We start from the raw sequence: 27,925 nt of genomic DNA on the forward strand, positions 1-27,925 counted from the left end.
ATAAAGCCACATATTTTTCATCCTGTCCAGTCAACCTCATCTCTGTTAGTCCTTTTTTTTTTTTTTTTTTTTTTGTGGTACGCGGGCCTCTCACTGTTGTGGCCTCTCCCATTGCGGAGCACAGGCTCCAGACGCGCAGGCTCAGTGGCCATGGCTCACAGGCCCAGCCGCTCCACAGCATGTGGGATCCTCCCGGACCAGGGCACGAACCCGTGTCCCCTGCATCGGCAGGCGGACCCTCAACCACTGCGCCACCAGGGAAGCCCTGTTATTCCTTTCTTATAAGGCTTGCAAGACAAAACAATGGTTGAATTCTAAAGCAGATTATTTAAATGTATATTTTTGGCAAACATGCGTTACGGTTTTTTTTCTTTTTATGAGAGCTGATTTTCATTTTATGTAAACTTCCCTGGAGATATTTGGTTGTTATTGTAAAAAGTTGTCCTTTTCTAAAACTTACTTGTCTTTTTCTCCTAAGTTCAGATGCTTTTTAAAACTCAAGTCATTTGACATACACATGGCCAATAGGCACATGAAAAGATGCTCAACATTGCTAATCATTAGAGAAATGCAAATCAACACTGCAATGAGGTACCACCTCAAACTGGTCAGAATGGCAACATTTGTAGTGAGGTGGATGGACCTAGAGACTGTCATAGAGTAAAGTAAGTCAGAAAGAGAAAAACAAATAGCCATATGCTAACACATATATATGGAATCTAAAAAAAAAAAAATGGTCATGAAGAACCTAGGGGCAGGACGGGAATAAAGATGCAGACCTACTAGAGAAGGGACTTGAGGACATGGGGAGGAGGAAGGGTAAGCTGTGACAAAGTGAGAGAGTGGCATGGACATATAAACACTACCAAACGTAAAATAGCTAGCTAGTGGGAAGCAGCCACGTAGCACAGGGAGATCAGCTTGGTGCTTTGTGACCACCTAGAGGGGTGGGATAGGGAGGGTGGGAGGGAGACCCAAGAGGGAGGAGATATGGGGATATATGTATATGTATAGCTGATTCTCTTTGTTATACAGCAGAAACTAACACAACACTCACTGTAAAGCAATTATACTCCAATAAAGATGTTAAAAAAATGTAAGCACAATTTAAAAAACCTACAAATAACAAATGCTGAGAGGGTCTGGAGCAAAGTGAACTGTCCTAAACTGTTAGTTGGAATGTAAATTGGTGCAGCCACTGTGGACAACTGTATGGAGGTGCCTTTAAAAAACTACAAATAGAGCTACCATATGATCCAACAGTCCCACCTCCTGGGTATATTCCCAGACAAAACTATAATTCAAAAAGATACACGTACCCCTATGTTCATAGCACTATTCACAATAGCCAAGACATGGAAACAACCTAAGTGTCCATCAAGAACTGAATGGATAGGGCTTCCCTGGTGGCACAGTGGTTGGGAGTCTGCCTGCAGATGCAGGGGATGCGGGTTTGTGCCCCGGTCCGGGAGGATCCCACATGACGCGTAGCAGCTAGGCCCGTGAGGATGGCCGCTGAGCCTGCGCATCCGGAGCCTGTGCTCTGCAACGGGAGAGGCCACAACAGTGAGAGGCCCGCATACCATAAAAAAAAAAAAGAAGAAAGAAAAAACAATTGAATGGATAAAGAAGATGTGGTATAGATACACATGGAATACTACTCAGCCATAAAAAAGAATGAATGAAATAATGCCATTTGCAGCAACATTTACTTCATACTAAATGAAGTAAATCAGAGAAAGACAGATATATGATACCACTTATATTTGGAATCTAAAATATGACACAAATGAACTTATCTACCAAGCAGATACAGACTCACTAACACAGAACAAACTTGTGGTTGCCAAAGGAGGAGAGAAGTGGAGGAGGGATGGATTGGGAGTTTGGGATTAGCAGATGCAAACTATTAAATATAGAATGGATAAACAAATAAGATACTAGTGTATAGCACAGGGAACTATAAATATCCTGTGATAAACCATAATGGAAAAGAATGTGTGTGTGTGTATAGCTGAATCACTTTGTTGTACAGCAGAAATTAACATTATATATCTATACTTCAATAAAATAATTTTTTTTTTAAAAATCAAGTCATTTGAAAAGTTGGAAGAAAAGCTATACCTACACTAGTAAAATGGTACTCTAGAGAAAGTAAAAGAAATATAAATCTATTATGAAGCCATAATAGAACTTCTAATAATCCTTATAACTAGACCTTTTGATTACTGTTGTTCTCTTATATTGTAAAGTTTATGTCAATACTTGCAAAATTAACTACTCATAAATCTAGAGTTTTGACTTGCCTACATAAATATATAAAAAGTATATTGGGAGGGGGAATACAACTGAGTCCATGTAATTTTAATCCCTTTGACATTATACACTTCTGCCTTCAGAACTGGAATAACAGCATGTCAGAGTAATTCTGAAAAGAATTTATAGATTTACATTTATATCAATTTAAAAATAAAAGAAAAATCAAGCAAGTTTATTTAAAGTTATTTCATTGATTAGTACCTTTTCACAAAAACTCCCCCAGAAGACACCTTTTTCTTCACTCGCCTCTTCTCTTTGCTTGACTCACAGGAAGGGTCATCTTCCTACAAAGGAAAAGAGAGCCAAATAAGATTTCTATGCTAGCCACATTTTTGTCTTTCTACGTTACTGTTCCAAAAGAAAAAATTTAACCATGACAACATTTTCAACTCTGGTTTATATTTCTTTTCTTTTAGACTTTCGTGTAAATACTTACATCAGAAGTACCAGTTCATATTGTGCTGATTCATCAGACTGGGAGGCACCTTGAGAAATCATCCAGTCCTACCTTTACCTCATACATCCCCCACACAGAACAACACCTTGTTGTTTCTGCTTCTATTTTAGACCAACATTTTACAACATATTACTAAACAAAATAACACAAAGCATTAGCATGGCATCCTCTGGATTCTTTGCAAGCCCCATTCTGTTAGGAATCCCATTTCCTGGATCCTGTATTTCCTTCTCTGTTCACAAAACATCCCTCAACTGCTCGTCTCTTTCACTTTGTCCTGCCACACACTGTTTCTGAATATTTCTCATCCGTTGTGGTACTCTCAGTACCTAGCACAGAAGATTCTTAATAAGTGCTCTGGGAAGGAGTAAGAGAGGACTAGAAACACAGTGGATACTCAGTAGATGTTAGTCATCTTTGAATAATTCTTCTAGTCAGAAAAATGCTCTGTGCCCAGTTGGGCAGGACAGATCTGAATGCAGGAGTTTCAGGAACATCACAAGGCCACATGTCCATCAGGAGAGCCCCTGGCTGGAGGTACGATTCCCCAAGGTGTTCCCACCTACACCTTTGCTAATAAGGTCAGTCAGCTTAACTCATAGTAGTGTGTGAACATAGAAGCAAACTGCTGTTTTTCCAACACCACCCAGGAAAACAGAACCACACATGTTCCCTCCCCCTTGAGAGGGGAATAAATGGGGAATCTGCTGGCCCTCCCTTATAGTGGCCAGGCACTGTAGGGCATAGGGCAATGTGATGGTCCCTTCTCTTGAAAAAGCTTGCCAACCAGTTTGAAGACCAGTGACAACAAACCTTTTACTGGGGCTTAGCATATGGTACCCACTGTATTTCATACTTTACATATATAACAAGGTGAAGTAGGTTGTATTACCAACATTTTATAGATACAAGGACAGAAATCAAAGAGGTTAATCAACTTTTCCCAAGGTCACAAAACTAAGTAAATGGCAGGATTCAAATCCAAATTTTGTCCAACACCAAAGTTCATGTTGTAACCATTCCTCCATCCTGTCTTCCAGCAAAAAATTTGCTCATTCAGTTCCTAAAACTACACTGTATACTGTATATACTGTGCTACAGGTATACAAAAAGGAATGAGATCTGGTTCCCACTCAGGAGTCTGTGGTGGAATAGCAGATATAAAAGAGGTGCTCAGTTCACTCCCCAGCTTTCAAGAGGTCCTCAAGATCATTAGGGGATGAATGCAAAAATGTCTAGGAAAGAAGAACACTGGGGTAGGGCAGGAGTTTACTAACCTCATTCAACTAGATAGAATTAGAGAAAGAATATAGAAAATGTAGGAAAAGAGAGGAAGCTACTTGTCAGAGGTAGCCAATTTTCTAGTGCTTAATAGTTACCAGACTTTCAGAAACAGTTATATTTATTTTCCTTTACTTTTCATATATGCTAACTCCTAAAGGAGTTTAAACAATCCCAAATACTCTATATAGTGGTCAAATACCAAAGCATCTACTAACATCAAATATGTAAGTTGTTCTATCAAACCAAGCAAGCCTTACTGTAAACTGGTTCAAAAGAAAATATGTGCTTGGCACTCAACAGGCCTCCAGTTAAGTGTTCATCGAAAGTTCCAAACTTTCAAATTCCAGAAGTTTCTGCATTTGGGGAACATTCTTCACCAAGATTACTCATTTCCTCATCATAAATTATAGCCAGAAACATATTTCTCCCTAATATGTGTTTTCTCCCAAACTCAGGAAAAGAGAACTGCAACACTGAGATATTAAACACATGAATCATGGTGCTTAGGCGCCTAAAGCAATTCTAAGTGTAAATTAAACAACCACCCCTGTGTGAAAATGTATATATTTTAAATATTAACTGGTTTCCATCTGAAAGAATTTACAGATTTGTTGAAGAGATTAATAATACTGCGTGAAACTGTTGACAGGTTATGTGTCTACAAATTATTGCCTGGGTATATGGAACTCTTGTTTTTAAAACAATTTCATGCAATCTGATAAGTTTTGGGAAGCATACACAACTAAAAGGAGATAAATCCCACTTTGATTACCAGAACAGTCTCTTATCAGTGTCAAAGCAGTATAACCAATAGAGAGAGAAAAATCACAAACTTCTAGAACTTCCTTAGACTAACAGCTCAGATTGGATAAACTCACTTAAGCCCTCAGATTGCTCCAAGGACTCTTACAGGCTCACAGGCTAGGATGTCAGAGGACAGGGAGAAGCCCAGCAGAGACCATATCAAAGTCCAACCCGGTTCCACATCCTTGTAGGTAGAAAACAAGGGTAAGTTAAACACAGAAGTATTCATAGAATATTACCAGTTCCAGGTTGGCCATTCTTGATTAGCAAGCATGGCCCAAAGCTTTAGACCAACGACTTCTCGCATGATACTGGTTTTGGAGATGGAAGCTATGAGGAGTTCAGTGCTGCGTCAATCTGCAGACAGACATCTCTACCAAAGCTATTATAGTTCCCATCTAGTTTACATTTTTTAAATAAACATTTTTATTTAAGTACAATACACCTATCAAAGAGCACCCCAAAAAGTGTACAGTGTGATGAATTTTTACAAAGTGAAAACACCCAATGTGACCACAACTGAAATCAAGAAATTGAACAAGAAACTGAACATTACCTGTATCCCAGAAGCATCCATTTGCCTCCTCCCAGGCACTATTAACTTGATTTATCTTACATATTTTGGGACTGCATGGCATCATACTGTAGTTTTCTTTTGCTCAGCATTATGTTTGTGAAATTGACCCCCAGTGATGTGTAGAGCAGTAATTCATACATTTCCATTGCTTTATAATATTCCATTGTATGATTACACCAAAATGTATTTATTCTTACTGTTGATGGAATTTTTCATCTAGTTCGGGGGATATTTATAATAATGCTAATATGAATATTCTTGTTCATGTCTTTTGGTGCCCATCTGTGTACACGAAGAGACATGTACTCATTGCACTGGGAAGTGAGTCACAGATGTGTATATGTTCAGCTTTACTCAATATGGCCAAACAATTGTCCAAAGTGATTAAAATCAATTTACACTCCACCAGTGGTGTATAAGAGTTCCACTTGCTCCACATCCCCATCAATACTTGGTAATGTCTGTTTTGTATTGTTTTAATTTTAGCCATTTTGGTGGTATATTGACACCTTGTTGGGTGTTAATTTATATTTGTGATAACTAATAATTCTGGTAACACTTCTGAGTACATTTTCATGTTTATTGGCCACTTGGATATCTTCTTTTGTAAAGTGCTTGATCATGTCTTGCCCGGTTTTTTACTGGGTTGTCTGTCTTTTTCATACTGGTTTGTGTAAGTTCTTTGTGCTTTTGGATAGAAGGAAGGAAAATAAGAAGGAAGGAGATATATTTTCATACTCTTTGGCTTGCCTTTTCAATCTATTAATGTTGTCCTTGATAAAGTGAAGTCTTATTTTAATAAAGTTGAATCTATCAATATTTTTTCTACCCCAAGGTCACAAAGATATCCCACTGCGTTATCTTTTGGAAGCTTCATCACCTCAACTTTGTATTTAAGACATATCTTGAAATAAATGTTTGAATTACTGTGTATAATTCCAGTATAAGTAACATTTTATCAAATTACTATAAATTTTATATTTAAATTTTCATAAATAAATTCACTTATTTGAAGAGCTAACATCAAAAATTTTAAAGACTGGGCTTCCCTGGTGGCGCAGTGGTTAAGAATCTGCCTGACAATGCAGGGGACACGGGTTCGAGCCCTGGTCTGGGAGGATCCCACATGCCGCGGAGCGACTGGGCCCGTGAGCCACAACTACTGAGCCTGCGCGTCTGGAGCCTGTGCTCCGCAACAAGAGAGGCCACGATAGTGCCTCTTGCCACAACTGGAGAAAGCCCTCGCGCAGAAACGAAGACCCAACACAGCAAAAATAAATACATAAAATTAATAAACTCCTACCCCCAACATCTTCTTTAAAAAAAAAATTTGAAGACCAATTTTTCAAACTAAATCTTCTCATAAGCACAGTGAGTGAGCTGAAAGGGCAAGGGCGCTATACTGGCAGTAACAAGTGTCATTAAAAGGGGGTTAGGCAGTTAGGTTCAAATCACGGCTGCCCATCTAACAAGCTGTGTGACTTTACGCGAATTCCTTATTTTCTCTGAGATTTGGTTTCTTATTTGTAAAATGAGGATAATAACATCTGCCAGGTATAAAGTTCCTGGCACTGAGCACAACACATAGCAAGTACTCAGTAACTGTGGATGATGATGATCCTATTAATCAAGGCAAGTTAGATGATCTCACAAAACTTAAATTTTCAGTGCTCTGTGTAAAGTAGCCAATTAAACTATAATACAAATGATGAGGTGACCTCAGAGCAGTACAAAGTGCTTGCTGAAAGGAGGAGAGATCATTTGTGGTCAGGGGCGCTAGGACAAGGTTGATGAACAAGATGGTTCCTAAAGAGGATTTTGAGAGGCAGAGTTGACAGGCTTCAAGGTATATGGACAAAACGAGCAAAGGCTTGGGGGTGGGAAAGTGTGGGGCAAGTTCAGAAAAGGTAGGCGACGTGTAGGAGAATAGAAAACAATAAGGCTGGTGAAGTGGGTTAATGCAGGCTGAGATAATATGTGAAAAAGCACTATAAAAATTTATTATTATCATCAAAACCAGTTATTATAAAAAACCTATTTAAGTGCATTATGTCAGACTATCCTAGGAATTTTTTTTCTGGCTAAAAATTATGCTCTTGCAGATCCTTTTACAGGGGAAAAAGTCATATGCAATCATAGGTCCTTACCAGAAGGTGGCAGGAGACATTTAGTCAGAGCTTCTTGAAGCCTCTATATAAATGAGCACTGAATCAAAAGTTCATTTTATTTATACTTTACATATTTAGACTCCACAATAAACTAATTCCTCCTCCTTTCAGATGCATAGGGCTACACACATTTATCCACTGTTTATACAACTCAAATGTAGAAAATTGAAAGAAAGGAAAAGAGAGAAAAGGATATGAGGAAGGGAGAATATAATACCATGAATACTAGTAGACAGAAAACACCTCAGGAGTTCTACACAGTATTTTATCTAATATCAATACCATCCCATGAGGTAGGTGTTATCCTCATTTTAAAGATGAGGAAATTGAGACCCAGAAGCTTTTGCAGAACAGAAAATAAGCAGCTGCCATGAGAGGTCAGTGACATTTGCTCATTTACAAAAACTCGTGTAACCTACAGCAGGACCGCAAAAAACGATGGGCCCAGAGTACAGGGACCTCGAGTCAGCGCTCCTGAAAGCTTCACATTGTTGGTAGAGAGCAAGGTCTTAGGAAGGATGTGCTCTATTAGTGTGTGACATCAAACCACCCTGGGAACAGACATTTCTGGGCAAGAAAAGAATAATTTTAAATAGCTAAAAACCAAAAATTTTCTATGTAGACCATCAATCTGCATCAACTCAAAAGGTGTGCAGCTTGGGTGATCTCCAAAAGATCTAGGCAGCTAGCTAGCGAAGAATAATGTATGTTCTTGCCTCTGAGGAGACTAGAATAAGCAGAGTTCCTGCCACAAGGTAGAGAGGGAGCGGATCTGGAGTGTCAGTGGTAGTTTATAAAAGGTGTGTGTCCGCTAGCCAACACCACATGACTACCCCAGCCAGCCTCTCCATACTAAAGTGTCCCCAGAGGCTAAACGTGGTGTAAGATGGTCACTGCAAAAATGAAGATAATGGATTAATTATGATGATTATTTCTATCCCTTGGAAAATTAAGCACTTGTGAGATAACAAAACCCAGAGAAAGTGAATTTTTATACAGAAATACACACATTTGCAGATGAACAGAATGTTGTCTAATATGAGACCAAACCATTAACAGCAGCTTCTCTGGAGAGTGGAACTTGGTATGGGGAGAAGCGTCTGCCCTGTTTTTAACATTTTACAACAAGCACATGTATTAATATTTTTAAGTGGTTATTAAAGAGACTAATGATTAGTTTGTACAAAATAAAAAGAAGCCAGGAAGTTTTTATTATATATCATATTTGAGGTGATGTAGATATGGAACAAAATTAACTTACCCACGAGGACTGAGGAAAAAAATTCCCTATGGAAGGAAAATATGAAACGTACCTGAATCCCTACACTATGTCACATGAACTGTCCACAAAGGCCACATCTTCAGAGCAGAGGAGAGTGAGGGTCAAAGTTTCCCTGGTGAGCTTTCTGCCTGCTCTACTGAGACTGGATGGCCTGAAATACAAGCACCATTGGGGGTTTCTTGCTGTCACTTTCATTCTATTTTCTATACTCCACCTGCTTTTCTTCATTTGTTCTTTGTTATCTGTTTCTCATGTCAGTTTCTTTTTAGAGCAGTTTATCTTGAATATTTAGAATTAAAACATACATACTCCATAGCTGTCTCAGAATTCTTATTGATTACTCTTATAAATTTTTTTTCCTTACATGATACAATAATAAGAATAAAACTTACTGCACACCTATGAACCAGGGTGCTATTCCAACTGATAGGTAGATAGACAGACAGACACATATGTGTGTGTATGTATATATAGTTTTATAGAGTAATGTGTGTGTGTGTATATATATATATGTATGTGTATATGTATTTTCCTTTACTCCTTACAACACTCTAGAAAATATAAGTTATTAACTCCAATTTACAAATAAGGCAAAGAGAGGTTAAATGACTTGTCCAAACCAAAAAGGGCTGCAGCCAGGATTCAAACCCAAATACCCCCTCCAAAGCTGGTACTCTTAGCTACTCCTGTATACTACTTCTTGAGAAAGATAAATGTGTTAAGGATACCAACCACAGCCGCAAAGTTGGGAACCTGAGTTTTTTCCAGCATCTCCCTGAGTTGATCCACCTCTGCTCGATACTCATCCAGCTGACATTCTAATTTTTCTCTGCGTAGTCGTTCATACTCCAGGTGGCCCTGCAGCTCTTTGATAGTCCTGTCAAAAAAAGTTTGGTTTCAATCTCCAATATCAACTAGCAATTATTTTTGGTAATAGTGAAAAGTATCCATACATTATATACATTATATTTAAGGCAAATAAAACAAAGAAAGCATTTTTTCAACAAATATATATTGAGAGTGTACTATGAGCCAGCACTGATCTATACATACTGGAGATAAAAGTCGTGAACAAAACAGGCCAAATCTGCCTTTGTGGGGCCTACCTTGGCAGCAGTAGTGGAAGACAGTAAAGATAATAAATAAGTAAATATATGTATTTAAATATAAGTAAGTAAATATAAGTATGTTGGAAGGTGATAAATGCTAAGGGAGAAAAAAATAAAGCAAGAAAGTAATAGAAATGTTGTTGAGGAGGGGGTTAATACCCTATACACAATGAGCAGGGAAGGCCTTACTGAGAAGGGGGCTTGTGAGCAAAGTCCCAAAGGAAATAAGAGATAATCAAGTAGACATCTGGGGGACGAGCAACCCAGACAGAGAGAATAGCAAGTGCAAAGGCCCTAAAGCAGAAGAACATCTGGTGAACTCGAAGAAAGAAGCCAATGTGGCTGGAGTAGAGTCAGAGAGGTAAAAGGGAGCCAGAACAAGTAGGGCCTGGTAAGTCGCAACAAGGACTCAGCTTTTACTCTGAGTGAAATGGGAAGCTATTAGAGGATCTCAACAGGGAAACGGCATGCTCTAACTTAAATGTCTTTTGATTTGTTTAGCTTTGTTTTTTTTAATGATGTAAAATTTACTTTGAGTGAATTACACAAATATCAAGTAAACAATTCAATGAGTTTCCACTAATGCATCCACCATGACTACCAAGATACAAAATACTTCCATCATCTCAGAAAGTTCCCTCATGCCCTTCCCAGGCAACCCCCACTTCGCAGAGGTAACCACACTTCTGAATACCTATCGTGTTAGATTAGTTTTGTCTCTGCTTGTAAATGAAATTTTACATTATATTCATTTGTGTGCCTGGCTTCTTTCAGTCAACAATATGTGAGGTTTATCTGACTTAGGTTTTAACATGATGAGCAGACTGCAGGGGATGAGGGTGGGGGGTGAGGGAGCAGGGACAGGAAGTTGGGAGACAGGAAGTATCAGGAAGATGTTAAAATATACCCAGACAAGCGATGCTAGGACTGGAACCAGGGTTTCTTTCTGCCTTATTACTGGATGGTGAGGGCATCAGAACTCCCAAGGCATGTTGAGTTGGATGTCAGGTCTGAAGGAGGGCAATCTAAGAGTATACAGTAGTAGCTCTGGTATGGAAGTGAGTGGGGTTGAGGTTGGATATAGGAAAGAAGAACATTAACTGTGGAAACCTAGAATTCAGCAAATGAGAAAAGAAAATCAGCCCCAGGACAGAATAACACAACCACGTTTTGCTGTATTCTGAGTTTCATCTAACCAATCAACAACAAAAAAGGCAAAAGGACATCCCTCAAACTAATACTTATCCAGGTTTCCTTTACAATTAGATATAAGATCAGGAGTTTGTACCCCAAGAATAAATGTCTTCAGATGTACTCAACACAAAGTGAGAAACACATACTAGAGAAGAAGTAAAGCTTACTCAGAGGAAACACTGCAGTCTCAGCTAATAAGAAACTACAATCTGGCACAAAGGCTAAAGCAATCTTTATTAAAAAAAAATTCTGCTCAAATGACTTACATCAATATAATAACCATTTCACACTGAAATGTGAACATTAGAATTAAAAGTTCCATTAAAGACTATTATTAAAATTGTAATGACCTTGGATAATAGGTTTGGAGTCATACAGACTCAGACACAAATCCTGTCTCCACCCCCCACCCTTAGTCCTCCCTTTGTGACTTCATGCAGAGCTACTTAACTTGTAAATTCAGTCTTGGTTTCCTAATCCACGTACTGAGATAATAGCTAATGGAGCTGTGAAGACTGCATGAAACAATATATACAAGAGGCTTATATAGTGCCTACCGTACAGTAGTGCTCAGAAGTACTACAAGCATCCCTAGCAGTAATACAGTAATATGCCTTGGAAGAGAAGGGAACAAAATTTAAAGCTCATTATCTAGGAAATAATTGCTCTACCGTGAAGTACTTTTCTAGACTACAAGGGAGCTAAGAACTTTCGGCTAGGTTCTTAGGCAGAGGCCAATACTAAAAATATTCTACATCTCAAACACTTTAATCAATACAGAGGCAGTCAGGAATTCCCTGGCGGTCCAGTGGTTAGGACTCCACGCTTCCATTGCAGGGGGCACGGGTTCAATCCCTGGTCAAGGAACTAAGATCCCGCATGCTGTGCGATGCAGCCAAAATATACATACCTACATATATATATATATATATATATATATATATATATATAGAGAGAGAGAGAGAGAGAGAGAGAGAGAGAGAGAGAGAGAGAGAGAGAGAGAGAGACAGTGGACAGCTACTTATGTGATGTGATTTATGAAATACCAAGAAGGCCCCTGATTAAAAAAAAGAAAATTTCTTTTTGGTCTACCACAACTTCCTAGTGCCTAAAAATCCCATTAAGAGACAGACTATTTTGGCTTAAGATTTTGTTTTCTGTTCAAATTCCCAAGTACCCATCTTATCAAAGATTTAGATGTTACTCTGAATACATTTACCAGACCTCTTACTGAGATTAAATTCAGAAGAGGGTGAATGCAAGAGAAACAGGAGGTTCTAAGAGTATGAGGGAAAGAGACCCAACCAAAGGAAAGGGCAGGGGAAGTGGAGAATCCATGTGTACTGTTCTTTACAGACCCATGTTTTGATTAAACTAGAAGTCTCCTGTCTCCCTGTGTTCCCTGTCCACTGTGGAAAGCAGAGAGACAAGCAAAGAGGCAGTGGGAGGAAATAAGCACTTGGCATCCTCTATCCCAGCAGCCATTAATTAACTAGAGAGGTACCATATGTACCGAGAGACAATTTCAAGTGCAGGAAGTGAAAGGTGAGGGAATATGCAAGTGTTCTGAGGGGTGCCACTGTCCGTGAACACAGGACTAGGTTGGTGACTTGTGAGCAAGCAGTCCAATTCGATAGGGATGGCTAGAGACTGTGTTGGTTGAAAAGCTCAAAGTAGCTGTGGTCTCAAAAAAACTAAGGGGCTTCCCTGGTGGCGCAGTGGTTGGGAGTCCGCCTGCCGATGCAGGGGACACGGTTTCGTGCCCCGGTCCGGGAGGATCCCAAACGCCGTGGAGCAGCTGGGCCCAAGGGCCATGGCTGCTGAGCCTGCGCATCCGGAGCCTGTGCTCTGCAATGGGAGAGGCCACAGCAGTGAGAGGCTCGCGTACCGCAAAAAAAAAAAAAAAAAAAAAAAAAAACGAAAACAGAAAACAGGAACTCTTCTTAGTGTTTTAGTTTTGCGAGACAAAAAGTTCTGGAGGATGGTTGTACAAAAATGTGGAATGTACTTAACACTACTGAATTCTGCCTTAAAAGTGGTTAAGATATATTCTATGCTATGTATATCTTACCACAATTATTTTTAATTTTTAAAAAAGTTTAAAAAAAAATTTTTTTTAATTGGTGCACAATTTTTTTGCACCACAACTAAGACCTGTGTGTTGGGTCTTTGTTGCTGCACGCAGGCTTTCTCTAGTTGTGGTGACCGGGGGCTACTCTTTGTTGCAGTGCACAGGCTTCTCACTGCGGTGGCTTCTCTTGTTGCAGAGCACAGGCTCTAGGCACGCGGGCTTCAGCAGTTGTGGCGCACGGGCTTAGTTGCTCCGCGGCATGTGGGATCTTCCCGTCCCAGGGCTCAAACCCGTGTCCCCTGCACTAGCAGGTGGATTCTTAACCACTGTGCCACCAGGAAAGTCCCTTACCACAATTTTTTAAAAATCTTAACACCTTCTCCATCTGGGGGCTTAGGAGGAAAACAGGCTGGAAACTCACACCCTTTGGTGGGGATGAAAAAATAAGTTGTTGATCAACAAACCCTCACATGGCATTTAGAAAGGTAAGTAAAAACAAACCATCAAAGTTTTGAGGACATTACTTTTCAGACTCAAGCTGTTCTTTCTTCTGCTTTAGATCTTCTTCTGTTATGCCTCCCAAGTGTTTACAGTTGCTCTCAGCAATTTCCAGGAGGTGTCTCAATTCTACAATTTTCTTATAAGCTCTCACTGCAAGACAGAGTTGAACAGGAACCTAGTTTAGAAAGATAACTGCTCATGAGCTCACAGGATGCTGATCCTGGAGCATACTCTTCCTCTAAAGCCAGTGTCTGCATGGTCAGTGTCTGTGTGGTTTGGGGAAGGAGATGGAGGGAGGGTGGTGTCTACATAGAAGGATACATATCAGTAGCAGAGCATTAGGGTGAACAAGCAGTGAAATATCTAAATGGAGGATTCTGTTCCTGCTGTTGAAGGATATATCATTGTTATGACTATTAATACCAGGGAAGGGAAGGGGAGGGGAGGGGAGGGAGGCTGGCTAGCAGTGTTTTAGGACTAGTTGTATATTACAGGACCATGCACAATTTTTTTATGTCAGAAAATTAGAAAAACTGAAATATGCTTGATTTATTTATGATAAATCAGAACTAATCCAGCCCCCAAATTTTATGATTAGTCACTTGTAATAACTAGGCAAGAGGATATTGAGAAGGAAGTGTGTTGAGAGCTACCTTGAGCTATTCTCCAGCTATCAAAACCATTTTTTCTATCCTTTGTGGTACAAGTTCTCAACCTGGGGTGATTTTCTCCTCCAAGGAACAGTTGGCAATATCTGGAGACCTTTTACTTGTTAAACCTCAGGGGATGGAGGGAAACAGACTACTGGCATGTAGAGGCTCAGGATGCTACTAAATATCTTAAAATGCACAGGTGGGCCCCCCTCAACAAATAAGTATCTGGCCCAAAATGTCAATAACACAGAAGCTGAGAAACTCTGCTTTACAACCAGGTTAGCAAATCACAGCCTCTTCTCCCTGACACTCACCACTCTGATTTATCTCTCGATAGGTTAGAGCTGCAGGTTCCAAACTACATACATCAGAATCAACTGGGGTACTTTTTAAAAATGTGTATGTTTGAGCCCCATAGCAGTCCTACAAATTCAGGTATCAGTAGTTAGTAAAAGCTCCTCAGACAATTCTGACAGGCAGACAAGTTTGGGATCCACCGTAACTAATAGCAAACAAGTAGAGGGGATTTTTTTTTAATGTTACATAAAATGGAAAGAATTGTTATGGTTTATTTAATTCTTTAACATTTGAAGGCTATGTTTTGAAAGAGCTGTTCTATGGGATCATCGGAGGTAAGAGCTAGGATTAATTGGGATTCGTTCCAGGAAGAAAGATCTTAACAAAGGTGAAACTTTTCAACAAAAACAGTTAAGAGGGTGGGAGGGAGGGGAGACGCAAGAGGGAAGAGATATGGGAACATATGTATATATGTAACTGATTCACTTTGTTATAAAGCAGAAACGAACACACCATTGTAAAGCAATTATACTCCAATAAAGATGTTAAAAAAAAATAAAACAGTTAAGAGCTATCATGTATTTCTGGAGTGCCTGTGATGGGAAGGACACTACGATAAGTGCCTTATACATTTACCCCTGTCAAAAGGTAGAAATGGGCCACACGGGTGACAGTGGGGGCCTTGTCACTGAAGGTGATTGGATGCTGGATGACATGTGACAGGAATGTTGAGCCAGGAGTCAAACCTCAAATGGGGTTCTATGATGCCATGACCCTAAACCTAATTCACTAAAGAATGCTCTGAATTGAGGTTCAGTTCCAAGAAGTCTGTGATGACAAGAAATCCAATCAGTCCCCTGTAGGCACTCTGGCAAAACCTAGTATTCCAAGAAGAGACTGGCCAGTCCTTTGGATTTTGCCCTGGAATAAAATTAAATAGGGACAAGAAAATAGTACATGACTTCATATATAGTACCTTCACTAGCTGCAAGCAACCCAGCTGGGCACCAGCCAGAGCCTCACTATATGGCAAGGGTGTAAGAGTGCATTTGTGTCAAACACACCACAGAAGGAAACTGTTCTTGCCTCGTTCTTGGTCTTTCCTGAAACATCTTTTAAAATTTTTGTGATTCACTGACAATGATCACTTCACAAAAATCTCCTACTCAACTAATTTCAGAAGACCCTGAAATTCTACAAATCAACTGTTCATCTTCTGCAGTTCTAATAAGTCCTTGCTAATTCTCAGTACAATCAACAAAAAAGAAATGTAAGCACAAACAAAATCTTAAAATAGAAAAAATGGATTGCATCAAAATTAAAAACTTACACTGGCAAGGACATCATTAAGAAAGTTAGGAGTAAAGACAGCCTCTTCAATAAGTGGTGTTGGGAAAACTGGACAGGTACATGTAAAAGTATGAAATTAGAACACTCCCTAACACCATACACAAAAATAAACTCAAAATGGATTAAAGACCTAAATGTAAGGCCAGACACTATCAAACTCTTAGAGGAAAACATAGGCAGAACACTCTATGACATAAATCACAGGAAGATCCTTTTTGACCCACCTCCTAGAGAAATGGAAATAAAAACAAAAATAAACAAATGGGACCTAATGAAACTTAAAAGCTTTTGCACAGCAAAGGAAACCATAAACAAGACCAAAAGACAACCCTCAGAATGGGAAAAAATATTTGCAAATGAAGCAACTGACAAAGGATTAATCTCCAAAATTTACCAGCAGCTCATGAAGCTCAGTAACAGAAAAACAAACAACCCAATCCAAAAATGGGCAGAAGACCTAAATAGACATTTCTCCAAAGAAGATATACAGACTGCCAACAAACACATGAAAGAATGCTCAACATCATTAATCGTTAGAGAAATACAAATCAAAACTACAATGAGATATCATCTCACACCGGTCAGAATGGCCATCATCAAAAAATCTACAAACAACAAATGCTGGAGAGGGTGTGGAGAAAAGGGAACCCTCTTACACTGTTGGTGGGAATGTAAATTGATACAGCCACTATGGAGAACAGTATGGAGGTTCCTTAAAAATCTAAAAATAGAACTACCATATGACCCAGCAATCCCACTACTGGGCATATACCCTGAGAAAACCATAATTCATAAAGAGTCATGTACCACAATGTTCACTGCAGCTCTATTTACAATAGCCAGGACATGGAAGCAACCTAAGTGCCCATCATCAGATGAATGGATAAAGAAGATGTGGCATATATATACAATGGAATATTACTCAGCCATAAAAAGAAACAAAATTGATGGGGCTTCCCTGGTGGCACAGTGGTTGAGAGTCCGCCTGCTGATGCAGGGGACATGGGTTTGTGCCCTAGTCTGGGAAGATCCCACATGCCGCGGAGCGGATAGGCCTGTGAGCCATGGCCGCTGAGCCTGCGCATCCAGAGCCTGTGTTCCACAACGGGAGAGGTCACAACAGTGAGAGGCCTGCGTACCAAAAAACAAACAAACAAACAAAAAAGAAACGAAATTGAGATATTTGTAGTGAGGTGGATGGACCTAGAGTCTGTCATACAGAGTGCAGTAAGTCAGAAAGAGAAAAACAAATACCGTATGCTAACACATATATATGGAATCTAAGGAAAAAAAAAAAAGTCATGAAGAACCTAGGGGTAAGACGGGAATAAAGACACAGACCTACTAGGGAATGGACTTGAGGATATGGGGAGGGGGAAGGGTAAGCTGTGACAAAGAGAGTGGCATGGACATATATACACTACCAAACGTAAAACAGATAGCTAGTGGGAAGCAGCCGCATAGCACAGGGAGATCAGCTCAGTGGTTTGTGACCACCTAGAGGGGTGGGATAGGGAGGGTGGGAGGGAGGCGCAAGAGGGAAGAGATATGGGAACATATGTATATGTATAACTGATTCACTTTGTTATAAAGCAGAAACTAACACACCATTGTAAAGCAATTATACTCCAATAAAGATGTTAAAAAAAAAAAAGTTAAAAGACAACCCACAGAACAGGAGAAAGTATCTGCAAATACTTATACTTGCAGATATAAGGGACTTACATCTGCAAGTACTCTTACAACTCAATAGTAAAAAGATAAACAACTCAGTTGAAAAATAGGCAAAGGATTTGAATAGACATTTCTCCAAAAGATATACAAATGATCAATGGGCACATGAAAAGATACTCAACATCATTATTCATTAGGGAAACACCAATCAAATCTACACTGCAATACCACTACACACTCACTAAAACAGTTTTAGTTATCAACAAGACAAACAATAACGAGTATTGGCAAGGATGGGGAGAAACTGGAACCCTCAGGCATTGTTGGTGGGAATATAAAATGGTGCAGCTACTTCGCATAACAGTTTGAAAGTTCCTGAAAATGTTAGACGTATTTTTACCAGATGATGCAGCAATTCCAACTGCTAGGTGTATATCCAAGAGAAATGAAAATACATTTCCATTTTCAAAAATGCATGCATACAAATGTTCATAGCAGCATTATTCTTTTTTTTTAAATATTTATTTATTTATTTAGGCTGTGCCAGGTCTTAGTTGTGGCACATGGGATCTTTGTTGCGGCATGCAGGATCTTTAGTTGCAACATGCGGACTTCTTAGTTGCGGCATGCAGGACCTAGTTCCCCAACCAGGGATCGAAACCTGGCCCCCGGCACTGGGAGCTTGGAGTCTTACCCACTGGACCACCAGGGAAGTCCCAGCAGCATTATTCTTAATAGCCAAAATGTGGAAACAACTCAAATGTCCAACAACTGACGAATAGATACATAAAATGTGGTATAGGGACTTCCCTGCTGGTCCAGTAACTAAGACTCCACATTCCCAATGCAGGGGGACCGGGTGTGATCTCTGGTCAGGGAACTAGATCCCACATGCTGCAACTAAGAGCTCGCATGCCACAACAAAGATCCTGCGTGTCACAACTAAGACCCAGTGCAGCCAAATAAATTTAGGAAAAAATAAATAAATAAAAATTAAAAATGAAATAAAATGTGGTATATCCATACAAAAATATTATTTGGCAATAAAAAGGAGTAAAGTATGAAGTAATGATCCACGTTACAATGTGCATAAACCTTGAAGACATTGTGCTAAGTGAAAGAAGCCAGTCATAAAAGACCATATATGGTATCATCCCATTCATATGAAATGCCCCAAATAGGCAAACCTATAGAGACAGACAGTAGATTAGCAGTTGCCTAATTGGGGGTATGGTTTGAGGGGAAGGGAGAAGAAGGTAGAGGTTAGGGGGATTGACTACTAATGGGTATGAGGTTTCTTTTGGGGGGTGATGGAAATGTTAGAAATTTTATTGTAATAATGGTTGCACAAATCTGAATATACTAAAAACCATTAAATTGTACACCTTAAATGGGTAAATTGAATGGTATATGAATTATATCTCTGTGAAGCTATTTAAAATAAAGCTGTCAGGAAATTCTGATGGGAACACTGACTCTGAGCCTCACTGTGGGGTGATCCAGGTGGGCTGCTTGTTGGGAGCCCCTAATATCAGCATCTTTTAGGTTGCATTCACCAGGAAAGAGGCTTCTACCATCACCTGGAGAGTGAGGTTCTGCCTGACGATGTTCTGGGAGCTCTTAAAAAAATTTTTTTTAATTTAGACATGAATTAGAAGTTTTTCTCAGACAATATAGTTTTGGTACAACTAGTTTTTCCTGCCAGAATAACTGAAAATACTTTCCAGAAATCACGAGGAAGGGAATTGACATTTACTAAGCCTCTAGGCACTTCCCATTCTCTAGTGCAGTCTGTGGGATGACATTACATTAATATTCTCATTTTTACAGATGAGAAAACCGAGGTTCAGAGAGTAACATAGCTAGAAAGAGGTGAAGCTCTGATGTCTGAATCCAGTGCCCAAGCTCTGCTCACTTTACTACAGCTGCCTTTGCTTTGGTTAGCCTCCGTTCAAAAGATCCTTCTCACCTTTCTTCTATGAAAGAGTGCCATTGAAACAGTTCTTCTCATCCATTCATATGAACCATGGCTCTCTGACAAATATCATGAGAAGTGAAATCAGGGTTATATGGCAGGAAAATACCCCTTTCCTGAGGGACAAAGATCATGTCTCACATTCTTTATATGTTCAACAACCCCTAGTAAAAAAATTTGTACTAGTTCTGGTTCCCCAAAAAATATCAAAGTATTTTACTTTGTAGATGGTAGTTGTCTTTAAAATAATTCCCAAATCTGTGGTATTTTTTAAAGGAAAAATCATGGAAGAGGGCACACTTACCTCTGGCATCTGTTTTATCTGACTCACTGAGACCTATATCATCCTTGGCATCAGTGCTTCCCTCAACACCATGTCTTATGAAAAACTTAATATCATTTTCATCAATTTCACTCTCATCATCTATATCATATTTCTGTAGTCCTTCCAATAGCTTTACTGCTGCTAAATGGGCAAACCTGTAGAAAAGAATTAGTAATTCCAAGATCCACAATCTTTTTCAAATTGAAATAGCAGTTTGCATTTAATTTAGGGAATTACACTCTATATTATCCCACCAACTCATGCACCAGTGAAGAACGAAAACTGTATCTGAAGGTCAGTGACAATTTGATGCATATCCAGCAATGTGGAGAATTCAAACCATTAGTGGAAACTAAGGACAAGCAGTCATATTAAAGACTGATTCCAGAATTTTTTTTTTGGCCACGCCACAGGGCTTGTGGGATCTTAGTTGCCCGACCAGGGATTGAACCCGGGCCCTCGGCAGTGAAAGCGAGGAGTCCTAACTACTGGACTGCCTGGGAATTCCCAGATTCCATTTTTTAGTGGCAAAAATCCAACTGAAAGAAGTGACCCAATATCAAAAGAATATTTGGTGTGCCCCCAAACGGAGCTGCTCAACTGAGTAGAAAGCCCGGAACCACCCTACTTGATTTACCTGTATTTACTACCTTTTCCTGATGGCCTAATTTAGATCATAGAATTAGTTCTGGTTCCAGTTTTAGGGAAAACTATAGCTCTAGCCCCCTTAATCTTCATCCTTCCTCAACCCTCAAAGCACTCAGCATGGCTTTGATATTTAATGGAAAAATAATGACTTTTATATCCACATTTCTTATTTTCTTTGATCTTTCCCACATCTCTATGAAGCTTCTAAAAATATACCCTTGGTTTTCAAGTTGTTATTGTGATTGTATGTAATCTGCGTATTTTTCCCACAGTTTTGCTAATTAAAATGTCAATGCTGGGAATTCCCTGGTGGTGCAGGGGTTAGGAGTCCGCCTGCCAATGCAGGGGACACGGGTTTGAGCCCTGGTCTGGGAAGATCCCACATGCCGCGGAGCAACTAAGCCTGTGCGCCACGGCTACCGAGCCTGCACTCTAGAGCCCGCGAGCCACAACTACTGAGCCCGTGTGCCACAACCGCTGAAGCCCGTGCGCATAGGGGCCGTGCTCTGCAGCAAGAGAAGCCACCACAATGAGAAGCCCGCATACCGCAACTAGAGAAAGCCCGCGCGCAGCAACAAAAAACCAACCTAACCAAAAATAAATAAATTAATTAATTTTAAAAAAAAGTTCAATGCTTTCTCTTAGGACATGGAGAATTACTCGCTAAACATAAAAACCTCAAATTCTATTTTGTTCACACACTTCCATAACCATGTGCACATGCACACATATATCTTTACCTTTCACCAGCTACTGCAAATCATTAACAATATAGTAATAAACATAGGAAGTTGTACAGTTAATAGAATTCATTATCTCTATTACTAGATTGTCACTTCACAGCTATCATTAATGAGTACTTGCTTTATGCCAGATTCAAGGTTATTTCTATAGCACTACACTCACACTAGCACTTTGGTGCATGAATGACAAAAAATGTGTGCCAGAAATTATGAATATATTCAGATACAGTACTAAATCACCCATGTGATACTGATATAAAGACAGACAAATAGATCAATGGATAAAATACAGACTACAGAAATAAGCCCATGCATACATGGACACCTGACTTGGACAAAGACACAAAGGCAATAGAAGAAAAAGGACAGCTTTTTCAACAAATGATGCTAGAACAATTAGATATCCATATGCAAAAAAAAGAACTTGGATACATACCTCATACCACATACAAAAATTAACTCAAAATGGATCATAGACCTTAATGTAAAACCTAAAACTGTATCTATAACAATGTCTAAAAGAAAACATAAAAGAAAATCTTCGTGACTTGGTGTAAATCAAAGATTTCTTAGATATGATATCAAAAGCATAACCCATAAAAGAGCAAACTGATAAAAAATTTTTGCTCTTCATTGTTAAGAGAATGAAAAAACAAACCACAACTGGGAGAAAATCTTCACAAAACAAAAATCTGAGAAAGAACTAGTATCCAGAATATAGAAAGAGCTCTTAAAACTCAACAATAAGAAAACCACCCAAGTTTTAAAAGCGGATAAAAGATCTGAACAGTCACTTCACCAAAGGAAAACATATAAATGGCAAATATGTATATGAAAAGATGCCCCAAATCATTTTCCATTAGGAAAAAACAAAAAACACAACGAGACACCACTACACACCTACTGGAATTACGAAAATCAAAAAATCTGACAATATCAAATGCTGGCAAGATAAGAAGCAACAGAAACACTCATCCACTGCTGATGGAATGCAAATTGGTGCAGTCACTTTGGAAGGCACCGTGGAAGTTTCTTATAAAGATAAACACACCCTCTTAGCATCTGACTCAGCAATCCTACTCCTACGTATTACTCAAGTGAACTGAAAACTTATGTTCACACAAAAATCTGTATGCGAATGTTTATAGCAGCTTTATTCATAATCACCAAAAAGTAGATACAAACAAGATAGCCTTCAACAGGTTAGGGGAGGGCTTCCCTGGTGGTGCAGTGGTTGAGAGTCTGCCTGCCGACGCAGGGGACACGGGTTCGTGCCCCAGTCCAGGAGGATCCCACATGCCGTGGAGCGGCTGGGCCCGTGAGCCATGGACGCTGAGCCTGCGTGTCCGGAGCCTGTGCTCCGCAACGGGAGAGGCCGCAACAGTGAGAGGCCCGCATACCACACACACACACAAAAAAAACAGGTTAGGGGATAAGCAAACTATGGAATACTATGAAATTCCACAGTCAATGGAATACTACTCAGCAATAAGAGATGAACCACTAATACACATGAATGACTTTCAAAATAATTTTGCTGAGTGAAAAAAGCCAGATATATAAGAGTACATATAGTATGATTCCATTTATATAAAATTCTAGCAAATGCAAACTAATCTATAGTGACAGAAAGCAAATTAGTGTCTGCTTGGGGATGGGGCAGTGGAAAGCAGTAGGAGGGAGAGATTACAAAGGTGCACAAGGAGATTTTAGGGGGTGATGGGTATGTTCACTATCTTGATTGTGGTGATGATTTCACAGGTATATACATATATCAGAATTCATTAGCTTGCGCTGTACAAATATGTGTACTTTACTATATGCCAATTATACCTTGATAAAGCTATTTTAAAAAATAAAAAATAGTGGGCCTGAGTTGATAATGATGCTACTATGTGGTAAAACAAAACCATATTCCATGGCTTCAAAGAGATCCCACAGACAAAATTTCAAGGAACATGAACTCACAAACAAAAATTGCATGGCAATTTAATGAATAATTAGGCCCTTGCATCCCGTCAAGCCTCATGTGCAACTTTTAGCCCACACTCCTACTTTAGATTCAAGCAGCTCTGAACCACATGCATTCCTCAGACACACAAGGTGTTATCTTACAACTCTTCCTCCTTCAAGTGTCAGCATAAATGTTGCTTTCTCCAAAAAAAAGTTTTCCCAGACTTCTATATAAATTCTGTCCCCCGCAGTTGCCTTCATAACTCTTACCATCATCTGTATTGACATTTCTCCCCCACAACTTTAGAATAGAAATACTTGGGCACTTTTTCTTCTGTGCTCTTATTGCACCTTATACATGACATGTAATACGACATACTGATTATAATCAATAAAAGTTATGTTTGCACATTTGTTTCTCCATGAGACTGTAAGTTTCTTGAGGGCAAGGACTATTTTTTTCATCTTGGTAAACTTAATGCTAACCATAGCACTTGGAGCATGGTAAGTATACACGAAGTTGAATGAAAAAACAATCAAATGAACAAATGGATGAACTAAATATTCCATGAGGGCCTGACCTGAATGAGCTGGAGGTGTTCAATAATAGGTGTTACATTTAATTCAAATATAAATATTAAAATTTGTTTCAAAATCCGTGTGACTCCTTTTGATTACTCCTTTTTATCACACAGCATTTCTCAAAGGGTACCAGCATTTGGGTGGGACAATTCTTTGTTGTACACTACTGTTCTGAGCACTGTAGAATGTCTGGCATTCCTGGACCTGACCTCATGAAACATTAGTGACGGTCTCCATCACTGTGACAACCCCCTCCCCACATTTCCAAATGCACACCCCCCGAGAAGGGGGACTACTACCTCCCAGCTGAGAATCACTGTTTTAGAGAGAAGAGCTGATGTTGTTAAATGTCAATTCAGCTTGAAAATTATCATTCCATCAGCATTTGACTGAGTCCTATAATCCAGAAATCTTCAGAGATTTCTGAGTATAGGAGAGTAAATGCAAAACTTTAAAAACAAAAGAAAGAAGCAAAGCAGATAGGGATACCTCTTAGCCACATCACTGGGTTTCTCCCTTGCTTTGTTGGTAATATTACTGTCTGCTCCCATTTTAATTAGCCACTGCAAACACTCTATGTGGCCTTGCCCAGAAGCTGTAAAAACAAAACAAAATGTACACACAATAAGTTATTGTTGGGGCTTCCCTGGTGGCTTAGTGGTTGAGAGTCTGCCTGCCGATGTAGGGGACACGGGTTCGTGCCCCAGTCCGGGAAGATCCCACATGCCGCGGAGCGGCTGGGCCCGAGAGCCATGGCCGCTGAGCCTGCGCGTCCGGAGCCTGTGCTCCGCAACGGGAGAGGCCACAACAGTGAGTAGGCCCGCGTACCGCAAAAAAAAAAAAAAACAAACAGTTAAAAAAAAAAAAAGTTATTGTTATTAGAACAATTTTCTAAAATTTTGGACAGTACCACTGCAGAGTACTTTTGTAAATACTAATCCTTACAATAACCAACAGAAGTAGGTTGGCCAGATGTTATTTTCTCTATTTCATTTATTCATTCATTAGACAAATATTTAATCAAGTATCTGCTGTACTCAGCCCCTATGCAGAGAGCTTTACATACAGATATAGACGTTGAAGCTCAAAGAGGCTATTTAACATCACACAGCCAGTAAGTAATGGATTTGAAACTATAATCTAGGTTTTTTCTAGTCCTTATCCAGTGCTCATCTACTGTATTCATAGCTCCTGACCAATCTTGTATCAGGCCAAATGTAAGTGCAATCTGTGTGAATGTGAAAGACTTTGAAAATCTTTTGCCATCTTGTATAAATAGCTTATTCCTCTGATCCTCATATCTCAAAATGTTCAGGGCCCCTCAGTGATTACCTAAACTGTTCACCACCTTTCCTTAAAACACATGCACTCAATATTAATTTTCACCTCCACAACTCTGCTTATGTGTCTGCTCACCTAGTGCCCATCACTCAATCATATGACCATCTAATTTCTCCCCTCTTTCTAGGTCCATCTCAAAATGCAGGGAAACTGTTGGGGGGAAACTCAGTCTAAAAAGATCTGAGTTTAGGTCCACTGAACAACAGACTGGAGGACAGGACAGAACTTAGCAAGTGGCTGGCGTATATAGACACTCAATAAATGTCTATAGAGTTGATGAATAAATGAATGGAAAAAATGAATGAAATCTCAGCTTTGCTCTTACTAGCTGTGTAACCTCAGTCAAGAAACCTGAGGGGGGACTTCCCTGGTGGCGCAGTGGTTAAGAATCTGCCTGCCAATGCAGGGGACACAGGTCTGAGCCCTGGTCTGGGAAGATCCCACATGCCATGGAGCAACTAAGCCCGTGTGCCACAACTACTGAGCCTGTGCTCTAGAGCCCACAACCCACAACTACTGAGCCCACGTGCCACAACTACTGAAGCCCGTGTGCTTAGAGCCCGTGCTCCGCAACAAGAGAAGCCACTGCAATGAGAAGTCCGCGCACTGCAACAAAGAGTAGACCCTGCTCGCCCCAACTAGAGAAAGCCAGTGCACAGCAGCAAAGACCCAACACGGCCAAAAATAAATAATAAATAATTTTTTTAAAAATAAATAAAAGGGCTTCCCTGGTGGCGCAGTGGTTGAGAGTACGCCTGCCGATGCTGGGGACACGGGATCGTGCCCCAGTCCGGGAAGATCCCACATGCCGCGGAGCAGCTGGGCCCGTGAGCCATGGCCGCTGAGCCTGCGTGGCCGGAGCCTGTGCTCCGCAACGGGAGAAGCCACAACAGTGAGAGGCCCGCGTACCGCTAGCTAAATAAATACATACATACATACATACATACATAAATGTAAATAACTCAACAGCAATTGTGTCAGAACTGAAGATGAAGCAGGAATCATAACTTACCTTTATGCATAAGAGTTGATCCATTATTATCACGTTCATTAATATTGATTACTCCATCTTCTATTAATTTCTTAAGCATTTCCAAATCACCCTTAAAGGCAGCCACATGACCTGGAAATGCTAAAGCTATGAATAAAAAATTCAGCATTTCAGGAAACATACGAATTCGTTCCTTTTCCCTGCCTTAATCAGTCACACATTTCAGGTTTCAGTATTAACTCAAGTATGAGAATGTTATATTGGAATTAGTTCAGTTGATGCAATGACAAGTAATAAAAAGAGAATCATAAAATAAGATTATTATTAATTGTGTAGGCTTTCCATCCCTCAGGATCTCAAACATGCCAGGAATATATGGTACCAGAACTATTCTTGCCATCTGCCCTGTTTCTCTCAGGCCACCACAAAACACAAGGAGATGGTCATTTTCAACCCTATGTATAAAGACATACTTGGTCTCAAGTCCTATATTGGCACAGACCACTCCCTCCCTGTTTACAAGTGAAGAAAGCAAAAGAAACTGGAAGGAGATAAAGTATATGTGTGTATCTATACATAAACATAGACAAAGACAGGTGCGAATGCACCTGACCTAGTGCCTAGCACACAGTAAATACTTAATAAAATATTTTTAATGATGACAACGACATATACTGAGCCCTTACTGAACGCCAAGCATGGTAGTAAGCAACTGTAAGGATTGCCTCATTTAACCCTCTCAACGACCCTGAGGTAGCTATTCTCATTGCTATATATGGAAAGGAAACAACCTAGAATACCCAAGGAGTATTTTAAAAAGAACAAAGTTGGAGACTTATAATACCTGACTGGAAGTCTTGCTATAAAGCTACAGTAATCAAAACTGTGTAGTACTGGGCTTCCCTGGTGGCGCAGTGGTTAAGAATCCGCCTGCCAATGCAGGGGACATGGGTTCGAGCCCTGGTCCGGGAAGATCCCACACGCCGCGGAGCAACTAAGCCAGTGTGCCACAACTACAGAGCCTGTGCTCTAGAACCCGCGAACCACAACTACTGAAGCCTGTGCACCTAGAGCCTGTGCTCCGCAACAAGAGAAGCCACTGCAATGAGAAGCCCGCACACCACAACGAACAGTAGAGTAGCCCCCGCTCACCGCAACCAGAGAAAGCCTGCGCACAGCAACAAAGACCCAATGCAACCAAAAATAAAATAAATAAATTTATTAAAAAAAAAAAAAAAGAGAGACACAAGAGAGCTTGCTTCCTCTCTTTCAAAAAAAAAACACTTTGTAGTACTGGCAAACAGACATACCAATAAGACTGAATGCATAAACAAAATATGCATCCGTACAATGGAATACTATTCAGCAATAAAGAGTAACGAACTACTAATGTACACAACACAAATGAATCTCAAAAGATTAGAGAAACCCATTAGAAATCCATTTCCATTAGAAAACCCAAACTAATCTATAGTGACAGAAAACAAATCAGTGGCTGTGTGCAGCCAGGGTGAAAAGAGGGATGAACTGCAAGAGGGTATGAAAAAACATTTGAGATGAACTGCATACTTTAAATAAATACAGTTTATTTTATGTAAATCATACTTTAATAAAGTTGCTTTTTTTA

The 27,925-nt window shown here is 39.8% G+C and overlaps 1 protein-coding gene across 2 annotated transcripts in view; it reads right to left on the minus strand.

Moving 5' to 3' along the window:
• ANKRD42 (ankyrin repeat domain 42) overlaps positions 1–27,925 on the minus strand; it is a 63,068-nt gene that overhangs the window by 4,829 nt on the left and 30,314 nt on the right. The window contains exons 7-12 of one of the 2 annotated variants that reach the window (XM_082627355.1): positions 26,320–26,445; positions 24,456–24,561; positions 20,020–20,195; positions 13,790–13,916; positions 9,624–9,768; positions 2,521–2,603 (exon numbers count right to left, since the gene is read on the minus strand). In XM_082627355.1, the coding sequence (XP_082483481.1) occupies positions 2,521–2,603; positions 9,624–9,768; positions 13,790–13,916; positions 20,020–20,195; positions 24,456–24,561; positions 26,320–26,445 (763 nt within the window). Of the gene's footprint in view, positions 1–2,520; positions 2,604–9,623; positions 9,769–13,789; positions 13,917–20,019; positions 20,196–24,455; positions 24,562–26,319; positions 26,446–27,925 lie in introns of those variants that run through there. The other variant, XM_082627356.1, reaches the window with a different exon arrangement.

Source organism: Mesoplodon mirus, assembly GCF_964341445.2.
Source record: "Mesoplodon mirus genome assembly, chromosome: 7".
NCBI lineage: Eukaryota > Metazoa > Chordata > Mammalia > Artiodactyla > Ziphiidae > Mesoplodon > Mesoplodon mirus.